Source organism: Papio anubis, chromosome 1 (assembly GCF_008728515.1).
Source record: "Papio anubis isolate 15944 chromosome 1, Panubis1.0, whole genome shotgun sequence".
In the NCBI taxonomy this organism is placed as follows: Eukaryota; Metazoa; Chordata; class Mammalia; order Primates; family Cercopithecidae; genus Papio; species Papio anubis.
Genome location: NC_044976.1, coordinates 192,847,656 through 192,859,721, shown reverse-complemented (window position 1 = coordinate 192,859,721; position 12,066 = coordinate 192,847,656). Strand labels below are relative to the sequence as shown.

Here is a 12,066-nt window from a genome sequence, read left to right as displayed (position 1 = left end):
TTTAAAGGAAAAAGAAGAGACGATTCACAAACTGTTTACCGTAACATGAGCTATTGATTGGTTATACATTGTTCTTTGTATCACACATTCCAGGAACATGAAGATAATGGGTGAGGCAGCTAGTGAGGAACAAAAATGCCCTTAAAGAATCGCCCCCGGCCATGGGTGCAGGGGGTGCCCTTGACTGAAGGTGCTCCTCACACTCACATCCCTTTGGGCCTGATACATTTTGCATGCCTCACGTAACTCAGACTGCTCTGAGCTAGTTTTCATTTATCATTTCCCCCTCAGTTTTTTCCTTTAGGTGGAATGAACTGGAATAAAAACCTTGTTGTGTAGGTTAGGGCCATGTGCAGAACCACTGGAGTTCAAAGTTCATGTGTTCCAATCTTCTCAGCAAACTTCTTGACGTGTGTACGTCCTATGTGGCACAGTTAGCGGTTCTGAGGGGCTTGCCCACTGGGTGCCTGCATCTCGATTCTGTTAGTCAGATAGGGACCCCTTGGGTCATAAGTTTGTGCAACTCTGGGAGAATGAAGATGACAAAAGGATTTGTTGGGAATGATTGTAATATGAACTCTGTACAATTTGTTTCCTTGTATTTAAAAAGTATTAAGCAAAGACAGTGGGTTCTAATATCAAGCTCCATTTCCTCATTGCTGAAGCCCAGGTGACAATCCTTCGTCAATGTTCTTAAGGAACAGCTCTGGTCCGATCTGAATCTCTATCCGTTGATCCCTCAGCTGAGGCACCGTCCGCGGGAGAACATGCTTCTTGTTTCGGGACCTGCATTACGAAGTCTCAGTCTTTGCCCATGAACTCACTCGAAATGGTCTTCTGTCCAGAATCTTTCTACAAAACATTTTGCAGTTGTCCAAAATATTCTGCAAAATGCTTGCTGCCTGTCAGTAAATAAGTGGAATGAAAAAGAAGAAAAAAGGGGGGAAAAAAACCAAACACAAACCAAAATGCTTGCTGTCAAGATGTGCTAGACCAGCTCCCCCTTTCTGTGCTGCCAGAATTCTGTTTGTGGGGTGGGGTTGGGAGGCATCATGATTCCTCTTGCTTAGAGTAAGAACTGAAAGCACCTTCCCACTTGGCAGAAATAGAGAGGCTTTCACTCTTCCTGGGTAACCACATTAATCATTCCCTACATTCCCTGGTAGCTGTAGGTCCATGAGTTACATATATGTGTAATGCCTCCTAGACTGACTTTTACTTTAATTAAGCCAGAAGCACCTTAAGTTTGCATTTCTATTAACTTCTGCATTCAGATCGTGTTTCGTATAGCTATATTCCAGTGTTGCTTCAGAGGTTTTCTACCCTTCGATGGAGTCCTTTGATAGGACTGTAACCACCCGATAGGTTCTTCCTGCTGGTTGCACAAAAAGATGTTACTGGGAAGGGGTCCTGATCCAGACGCCAACAGAGGGTTCTTGGACCTCAGGCAAGAAAGAAATCGGGGCGAGTCCACAGAGTAAAGTGAAAGCAAGTTTATTAAGAAAGTAAAGGAATAAAAGAATGGCTACTTCATAGAATGAACGGAGGCATGGGCTGCTCAACTGAGTATATTTATAGTTACTTCTTGTTTTTATTGCTATACAGGGGGTGGATTATTAATGAGTTTTTCAGGAAAGGGGTGGGCAATTCCCATAGCTGAGGGTTGGTTCCTCCCCTTTTTAGACCATATAGGGTAACTTCCTGACACTGCCATGGCATTTGTAAACTGTCATGGCACTCACAGGAGTGTCTTTTCGCATTCTAATGCATTATGATTCGCATATAAAGAGCAGTGAGGATGACCAGAGGTCACTTTCATTGCCATCTTGGTTTTGGTGGGTTTTGGCCGGCTTCTTCACCGCATCCCTGTTTTATCAGCAAGGTCTTTGCTGTATGTTGTCCTCACCTCCTATTTTATCCTGTGACTAAGAATTCCTAACCACCTGGGAATGCAGCCCAGTAGGTCTCAGCCTCACTTTACCCAGCCCCTATTCAAGTTGGAGTCACTCTGGTTCAAACACCTCTGACACAAAGACCGCAGCATTCAATAAAGAAAGAGTTTAATAGACATGAGTCTGGCCATGCCATGTGGGGGACAGAGCTCTCACTCAAATCAATCTCATCAAAAACTTATAGGTTAGGTTACCTTTTTCAAAGGTAATTTCAGGGAAGAAGTGGGGGTAGGTAGGCAATAGGTGCTTGCTGCTGACTGGTTGGATCGGAGATGAAATCACAGGGAATTGAAGCTGTCCTCTGGTGCTGAGTCACTTCTGGGTGGGGCCACAGGTAGGGTTGGTGGGTCCAGGTGGAGCCACTGCTGTCAGATATGCCAAAAACCTGAAAAGATATCTCTGAAGGCCTATCTGAGGTTCTACAATAGTGATGTAATCTGCAGGAGTAATTGGGAAAGTTGCCTGTCTTGTGAAGTCTGGAATAATGGCTGGCAATCATATGTGTCTACACATTAGCAGAATTCAGGCTCCTCTGTGCTCCTAACCTGGTAGTCTTTCATTTGCTTTACAAAGGCAGTTGAGTTTTAGAGAAGGGTTACTATTATTTAAACTATAAGCTAAATGTCTTCCAAAGCTAGCTTGGCAGCTTGAAGGCTAAAGGCAAGAGGGAGATTGGGTAGATCGGATCTCTCTGACTGCCATAATTTTCTCACTGATACAATTTTTGCAAAGGCAGTTTCAGGACTGGTCATGCATTTCCAGAGAAGCCAAGTTACCTGCTCATGGGCAAGGGCAGTGGCAGCCGGGGGATGGTACCAACACACAAGCTGGCATCAGTGTCATTTACAAGAATTGTAGTTGTATAAAGTAGCTGGTCACCTGATTTTTGGTGTGGGAGTTCACAGACTCAGTCTTGGTGTCTTCCTCTTGTCTATTTTAGTGGGAGGCTGGATCTTTTCCAATCCGGAAGGAGTGTGCACAGCAGGAAACTCCAATTACCAGTATGCCGCTCCTCTGCCTCTGCCTGCTCCCCACACCCACCATGGCTGTGAGCACTATTCGGGCCTCCGAGGACACCGGCAGGCTCCCTACCCTTCTGCATACATGCATAGAAACCATTCTCCCTCAGGTCTGTGACTCTGCTGATTAAACTCTTGGGGTATGAGCTGGGGCCGGGGCAGCCGGGAGAAATGGATAAACAGCTAGGAAAAGGAGTAGCTAAAGATGGAACCCTTTTCATCTAATATACATCTATGATATTATTGTTTTTATGGGTTTTTTTGTTATTTTATGTACAAATATTTGATTAACTAGGTATAACAATCTTAGTTTTTTGTTTTTTTTTTTTAGTTATTTCATAAAACCCACAGTCTTCTGGTTTCTAATGGGCATGAAAGGCCAGGACACTGGTGTTCTGAGCAGTTCAGGCAGATCTCTAAAAGCCACGTCAAGTTGTGTGGGTCTGAAACACTCACCTTCACGTGGCTCCTCTCTATGGTTGCATTCATGGCTCAGTTCAGGGAATACTGGGTCTAGTGTTAGGGAGCTACTAGGAAGGTCTCTGGGGAGCTGGATCCCTGTATGTTCAGGCCTTAGATGGATTCAGTTGGAGACATGCAAACCCAACCTTAATATTTTAAAATAATTTTTGCTGTCCGACTGTTTTTTTTAAGTTAGCAGTATTGTTTGTGTGCTTTTTTCTCATTGACTACTGCCTTTTCCACCTTTGTCTTATGTAGACCCAGTCCTTGCCTGGTTATTAGATTTGTAGAAAGAAGGGAGAAATGAAAACAATGGTTACTTTTTCATTAAATTATTCATGCAACAAATATTTATTGAGGATCGACTATATGCCAGGCTCTGTTTCAAGTACAGGAATGAAATGGACACATGCCCTGCCCGTTTGGAGATTCTATACTAATATGAAGACATTGACACTCAATAAAGCAAGCAAAGTTCATGGCATGGGAGATAGTGGAGAGTATTTGGATTCCAGCCTCCTTCCTTCCTCGGTGACACCCTGAGCTCTGCATTTGTAGAGGGTCCTCCTGGTCACCAGCTACCTGTCCCTGTGTCCCTTAGCCTGCCACCCTTGGCAACCTCAACCATTGCTGCCAGGAGGGGGGATTATGTAGCTTATCAGTAGCAGAAACTGATCTGTGGCTCGCTCTACCTCCTTGTTCTTTCCTGCGGTCAGCATCAAATCACATCTTCTGAGCACCTACTGCGTACCATGTTCTTCTAGGCAGTGGGATAGGAAAGTGATTAAGACATAGCTTCAGGGCCGGGTGTGGTGGCTCACGCCTGTAATCCTAGCACTTTAGGAGGCCGAGGCGGGCAGGTCACAAGGTCAGGAGTTCGAGACCAGCCTGGCTAACATGGCGAAACCCCTTCTGTACTAAAAATACAAAAATTAGCCAGGCGTGGTGGCGGGCACCTGTAATCCCAGCTACTTGGGAGGCTGAGGCAGGAGAATCGCTTGAATCTGGGAGGTGGAGGCTGCAGTGAGCCAAGATCATGCCACTGTACTCCAGCCTGGGCAACAAGAGCAAGATGCCATCTCAAAAAAAAAAAAAAAAGACATAGCTTCTTCCCTGGAGGAGCTCGGGGTTGCACAAATATGTAAATAACGAATCCTAATATAATGCAGAAGCATCACCTGGGAACTTGTCAGAAATATAGACTTTCAGGCTCTACTCCTGAATCAGGGTCTGCATTTTAACAAGATCTCCAGGGGATTCATAAGTGCTCTAGAGTTTGAGAAACAGCCAACAAAACACACAAGTCAGGGTGCCATGGGAATGAAGGAAAAAGAGCAGCTGGATATGCCTGGTGGGGCAGCAAAGGCTGCCCAGAGGGGTTAACATTTAAATTGAGCCTTGAAAGATGAATAGAAAAGGACAGAGTGAGAGTGGGCAGGGGTAAAAGGTGGAGGATGGCATGTGCCACAGGCAGAGGCGCAGGACATTCCAGGTAGAGAGAGTGGGCTGAGCAAAGACACAGAAAGGGGAGAGACCCTAGGTTGTCTGGGAATAGCTTTGGAGCAGAATGTAGGGGGAGTGCGGACAGATGGAAAATGCAAGAGTTAGGGCTGGAGAGCTTGCAAGTGCCAGATCGTAAAAAGAAGAGACATGGGCAGGTGTCCTAGTCCCCTTTGTGGTGCTATAAGAAAACACTTGAGATAGGGTAATTTATAAGCTGTGGAAATTTATTTTCTCATAGTCCTGGAGGCTGGGGAGTTGAAGATTAAGGTGCCAGCGTATGGTAAGGGTCTTCTGGCTGTATTATAATGTTGCAGAAGGCATCACATGGATAGTCAGGGAAAGAGAGGGGGAGAGGGCAGGAGGCTAAACCCATCCTTTTATCAGAAACCCACTCCTGCAATATTGGCATTAACCCATTCACGAGGGTAGAGCCCCCACGGCCTAATCACCTCTTAAAGGCCCCACCTCTCAACACTGTTGCATTGGGAGTTAAGTTCCCAACACATGAACGTTGGGGGACACATTCAAACCATAGCACCAGAGATAGACGTTGGAATCTTCCTCCTCTCTCTCCTTTCTCCCCCTTTTCCCTTCCTTCCTCCCTCCCTCTGCCTTCTTCCTCTCTCTTATATATACACTATTTATGCAAATAGAGATTCAAAGAAATGGAAGACATTCTTCTTTTTCTTCTCTATAAAAACTGTGTATATTTAAGGTGTACAACATGATGTTTTGATATAATATGCATAGTGAAGTGATTACTGCTGTCAGGCAAATTAACATGTCCATCTCCTCACATAGTTACTGCTTTTCATGATGAAAGCACCTGAAATCTACTCTCTTAGCAAATTTCCAGTACACAGTACAGTATTGCTAACTATAGTCTTCAGATTGTAAGTTAGATCTCTAGACTTACTCATCCTACATAAATGCAATTTTACATCCTTTGACCAGTATCTCATTTCCCCAGCTTCCCACCCCTGGTAACCACTGCTGTACTCTCTGCTTTTATGTATTCAACTTTAATCTTAGAGTCCACATATAAGTGAGATCATACAATCTACTTCTTTTTATAAAAAGGTATGGTTTTTTTCTTTTTTTTAATTGTAGAGATGGTGTCTCTCTGTGTTGCCCAGAAAGTTCTCAAATTCCTGGCTCAAGGGATCCCCCTGCCTTGGACTCCCAAAGTGCCAGGATTACAGGTGTGAGCACCACACCTGGTCAAAAGGCACTGTGCTTGAGATATTTAAACCTTCTAGGGGATGGTTGAGAAGAATAAGTTCCTGGACCTCAGAAATCTCATCTGGGGCACTGGTGGCCCTTAGGCTTAGCTTGAGGGGAGGCTGGTATGGTCCCTTCTTAAAAGAGAGTGACTGCGGTGAAATGAGTTAGACAGATCGGTGATACCCAGGGCAAATAATCCTACCACCCTGAGGCTTATCTATAAGATGGAGTTAAGGAGTCACTGGTATGAAGATTAAACTGTGAATGACACCTGGCATATGGTCGACCTTCAAGAAACCTACGTTTCTTTTTATTTTCTATTTCCCTGAGAAAGAACTAACAAACTGTTGGTGCCTGTGGTGCAAGCCATGGTTATATTTTGCCTTAGGATAATGTCACTGGTCACCATCTTTATGTTTTCTACATTTGCTATCAATTCAACTGTTGTTATTTCCCCAAAGTGAATTTGATAGAAAGCTCAAGCAATAATCTGCAAGTTTTCTCGGGACCTGACAGCTGGACATCCTTATCCTCCACACCTCATGCCAGCATCCTGTCTGTACCCCACACCAACGGACCAATCAATCCAGGTCCCAGGTAAGACCAACACCATCAGCTCACTCATTGGTGGTCTTAGGGGTTTACTTTAGCACTGGGGACTCAAGTTCATTCTATTTCCTAGGGTGGGTTGGTCTAACCTATTGTCTTGACTTCTAAACCACTAAGAAGTCAAGGTGGCAACAGGATGGAGTTCTTTCATAACTGGAGAAACAGCTCAGTCATATCCTGTTTCTTATATTTAAAAGGATAGCCAGGGCATGGTGGCTCATGCCTGTAATCTCAGCACTTTGGGAGGCCGAGGCAGTTGGATCACCTGAGGTCAGCAGTTCGAGACCAGCCTGGCCAACATAGTGAAACCCCGTCTCTACTAAAAATACAAAAATTAGCTGGGCATGGTGGCGTGTGCCTGTAATCCTAGCTACTCGGAAGGCTGAGGCGGGAGAATCGCTTGAACCTAGGAGGCGGAGGTTGCAGTGAGCTGAGATCGCGCCATTGCACTCCAGCTTGTGCAACAAGAGTGAAACTCCGTCTCAAAAAGAAAAAAAAAAAAAAGGGATAGACATTATGGCCTGGGATCATTTGTCTTAAACCAGTCAGAAACACTTTAAACTATGGTGGTAGCAAATAGATACTGACTGTAGAGGAATTGAAGAGGAAAAGTATAAACATACACTGAGAAGTCAAGAACCACTATTGTCCACTTTCCCGTGAGTCACCCATCCTAAAAGGGGGACATATTGTGGATGCCTGGTCTCACAACCCTGGTAAGAGGGCTAAGTGTAGCATGGAGGACCCCATGGTTTAGTCCTCACACCAGTGACCGGCATTAAGTTCTGACTTCTAGAAATCTGAGTGGTGAAGTGGGAAGAGAAGGCCCCGTTGAGTCTGACAGGCAGGGGTTTGAGTCCCAGTTCTACCTCAGTAGTGACTTTGTGGCTTTGGGCAATTTTCTTAACCTTACTGAGCTTCAGCTTTCTTATTTCTTTCATGGAAATAATGTGACCTACTTTGTAGAGTTACCATGAGCATCAAATGCAGAAATTAGAAAATGCATTAACATGCTTTGTAAGCAGTAACATTTTGTGTAAATGTCAGCTATTATGTTCAATATGGTTATGCAGAATTTTGAGAAGGTCCAAAGTGGAATCAAAATTAAAAGATGAGACTTGGCTGGATGCAGTGGCTCACACCTGTAATCCCAGCCCTTTCGGAGGCCAAGGCAGGTGAATCCCCTGATTTGAGACCAGCCTGACCAACATGGTAAAATCCCGTCTCTACTAAATATACAAAAATTAGCCGGTTTGATGGTGCATGCCTATAATCCCAGCTACTTGGGAGGCTAAGGCAGGAGAATCACTTGAACCCAGGAGGCAGAGGTTGCAGTAAGCTGAGGCACTGCACTCCAGCTTGGGCAACAAGAGTGAAACTCTGTCTCAAAAAAAAAAAAAAAAAAGGATTGGATTTGGGAAGACATCAGACGACTTATGATTTGTAAGTCTAGAATAAGGAGAATGTGATGGCTTAGAATCACCTGAGATTGTTGTTAAAATGCAGAATCTGATTGGTAGGTCTGGGTGGGGGCCTGAGATTCTACATTTCTACCAAGTTCCTGGGTGTTGCTGATATAGCAGGGTATAAAGCTGTGCTGTCCAGTGCAGTAGCCACCTGTGGTTGTCAAACACTTGAAATGCAGCTAGTCCAAGTTGAGATACATTGTGAGTGTAATACCCACAGGATTTTGAAGATTTAGTGTGAAACAAAGAATAAATATCCCAATTTTTTATATATACACAATATATACTACTATATTATATATTTTTATATATTTTCATATTTTAAATATATAGTATGTATATTAATATATGTTGAATATATTCAAATATATAGTATATGTTTTATATATTATATATAAAAAACACCATTTATATTTTATATATGTCATATATAAAATATATACTATATATTTTAATATATATTTATAATTTATATATATAATATAAAAATATATAAATATATAAAAATATAATAGTATATGTAAATATAGATGTTATGTTAATATTGTGATATAAATATATACATATATTATATATATTTACATCAAATGCATGTTGAAATGATAATATTTGGAATATTTTGGTTAAATAAAATGTTAATAAATTTATTAATATTTTTCTAAATGTGGCTACTAGAGAATTTAAACTTACATATGCAGCTGGCATTTATGGTTTGCATTTTGACACTGATCTAGAGCATCATTTGTATTTGACACTGATCTAGAGGATCTGAGGGAAAAGGATTGATTTGGGCTGTGGTAGAAAGTGAAAAAGAAAATGAAGATGAGGGTTCCTGAAGATATTAAATAATCATGTGCCAAGTTGTATACTGGATACTTACATATATATAAGTCATCCATATATAAGTCATCTGTAGTACTCAAAGACAACTATGAGCAGTAAGCAGTACAGCTCAGAGCCCATGGTTCTCCCACTGGCCCAGGCGGCATCAGAAAGGGTCTGTAAGAGATAATGTAGAAGAGCATCTTCTGAAGATTAGGGCCAGAATCCCTATAAGCTGAGCTAGCTCAGAGAGAGCTCAGAGGATGGGCTACTGCAGGTTTCATATGGTCCAAGGAGTCCTGTAGCACTGAAAAATGGCACCAGGTGAATGATGGCATTGCCAACTCTGGCTTTCCTGTTGGTGTGTTTAACTAATTCCTGACTCCATAAATATTTTGTTAGAAACAAAACAAAACAAATGTATTCAATATTGCCTTTGGATAATAAGCCCATTCTCAAGCAATATTATTGGGCAATGCAGAAACTCTGAAATGTAAGAAATGTAATGATGACTAAAGGCTGAAAACATTGGGATCATTGCACCTGTTCCAACTGCATCTATATTAAGGTGCAAGCTTGGCTGTACATTACAATCACCTGGGAAACTTAAAAAAATCCTCATACTCAGGCTGCATGCCAGATCAGTTCAATCAGAATCTCTGGGGCAAGGGAGTGGGGTGAGAGTGGGACCCAGGCAGCAATATTACTTTTAAAAACTCCCTGAGTGATTCCAATGTGCCGAATGTGCAACCATGTGTGTGAACCAGTGCTATAGAACTAGAGAAGGCAAAGAGAGTGTTCTAGCTCTCAGCCTTTCTGCCAGGCACCAGAGATCACAGGTGGAGACCAGGAATGGAAGAAATAATGATAACAACCACCATTTACTGAGTACTACATGCTAAGGACCATATTCTTCTCCTATTTAATCCTTGTAGCAATCTCTGTAAGGTAGGTAAAATTATGACACCACATCTTGAAGATGAGAAAACTGACACTCAGAGATGTTAAATAATTTAGCCAAGGCCACAGAGCTAATAAGTGGTAGAGCTGGGATTTAAACTCAAGTCTTCTGACAGTGATGTTTCCTGGTTATTATGCCACATTGGCCAGGGAGAGATCAGATGCAGCAATCATACAGTTTTAATACCTTTTTTCTACTGCCCTGCCAATTGTACATAGGCTGCAAGGGAGCCCAGACAAATGAAATTCTGTGTCTAAAACCAAATAACTCACTGGTGGCAGGGCCAGTACCAGAATACTTAATGTTATCATCATTCCACCATACTTTGCTGTTTCTCTTAGCTTTTCTGCAGAAACAGGACTAATCTGTGTCACAGCTACAAATAAAGCCATGGCCAGAAGCCCTCTTGTAACTTCTCAGTGCTATGTGCGTGCTTGTCAGGCGGCACTCCTTCCTTGGAGTGCCACTGAACATTCCCTTCCCCTCTTTCTCTGTCTCTGCAGCCCCTATCCGTGCCTGTGGACCATCAGCAATAGTGCCGGAGGCCCCACTGGGCCAGGCCCGGAGGTGCATGCCAGCGCCCCAGGAGCATTTCTCCTCGGAAACCCAGCTGTGACTTCACCCCCCTCTGTGCTCTCCACCCAAGCACCCACTTCGGCTGGTGTGGAGGTTCTGGGGGAGCCCTCACTAACCAGCATTGCTGTGTCCACCTGGACAGCAGTGGCCTCGCATCCCTTTGCGGGCTGGGGTGGCCCAGGAGCGGGTGGGCACCATTCTCCTTCCTCATTGGATGGTTAAGCAGGATCCTAGGAGCCTCTATCCACAGAGATCCTTCTATGTGTAGAGCGCTTAGAAACCCCATCTACTGATCTAGTGAGTCAGACTGTGGAATTTCCCTTCCCACTAGCTGGAGGCAGAGGTGAGTTATTACAGAAGTCATACTGGGAAAGGGTTCAGTTTGGATGATGCTAGTTATGTCAATTGCATCTCTCCACCATTTTCTTCTGCACTCCCATTTTCTTTGCAGCTTATTCTTGCCATGCTTAGGTGACAGAAGTTTGTGAAGTACCATCCTTGTGCTCTGCCCCTTACTCTCAAATCGTTCTGGAAAGCCTCACTTCCTTTTCTGTGGAGAAGGTGCAAAGCTGTTAAATGAGCCCAAAGTTTACCTAGCTAAGGCCACTGCTTCCTGCTTTGTGCAGCCTGGAAAGTATGTGTGGTTACGGGGCTCAGGTTTGCACTTCTGCTTTGAGACCAGGCATGGGTGTAAGCCATAGAGTAAGGTTAACAAAAAGAATAAAGCTAATCATGTATTACTCACAGCAGTGTGCCCAGACTTGTGGAAATGAAGTCATGTCACTCCTCTGCTCACAAACCTTCAATGGTTCACCATTACCAATGGAATGAAGTCAGATCTCCTCACTATAGCTGGGTGTGGTAGCTTAAGCCTATAATCTCAGCCCTTTTGGAGGCCAAGGTAGGAGGATCGTGTGAGGTCAGGAGTCTGAGACCAGCCTGTGCAGCAAAGTGAGAGCCTGTCTCTACAAAAAACACACATGCATACAAAATTAGCTGGGTGTGGTGGCATGTGCCTGTAGTCCCAGCTACTTGGAGGAGGATCGCTTGATCTCAGGAGGCTGTGGCTCTAGTGAACTATGATTGTGGCATTGCACTTCAGCCTGGGCGGTAGATCAAGACTTTGTCTCATTAAAAAAAAAAAAAAAAAAAAAAAAAATTACGAGCAGGGTGGCTCACGCCTGTAATCCCAGCACTTTGGGAGGCCAAGGCGGGTGGATCACGAGGTCAGGAGATCAAGACCATCCTGGCTAACACAGTGAAACCCCATCTCTACTAAAAATACAAAAAAATTAGCCGGGCGTGGTGGCTGGCGCCTGTAGTCCCAGCTACTTAGGAGGCTGAGGCAGGAGAGTGGCGTGAACCTGGGAGGCAGAGCTTGCAGTGAGCCAAGATCGTGCCACTGCACTCCAACGTGGGCAACATAGTGAGACTCCATCTCAAAAAAAAAAAAAAAGAAAAGAAAAGAAAAA

General features: G+C 43.7%; 1 protein-coding gene across 3 annotated transcripts in view; it reads left to right on the top strand.

The window, feature by feature from the left end:
• The window catches only part of TBX19 (T-box transcription factor 19), a 35,327-nt gene extending 23,782 nt beyond the window's left edge, over positions 1 to 11,545 (top strand). For all 3 annotated transcript variants that reach the window (XM_003893517.5, XM_009193364.4, XM_009193360.4), the window contains exons 6-8: positions 2,893 to 3,081; positions 6,622 to 6,757; positions 10,522 to 11,545. In XM_003893517.5, the coding sequence (XP_003893566.1) occupies positions 2,893 to 3,081; positions 6,622 to 6,757; positions 10,522 to 10,816 (620 nt within the window). In that variant the 3' untranslated portion in view covers positions 10,817 to 11,545. The remainder of the gene's footprint in view (positions 1 to 2,892; positions 3,082 to 6,621; positions 6,758 to 10,521) is intronic.
• The last annotated feature ends 521 nt before the right edge of the window (positions 11,546 to 12,066 follow it).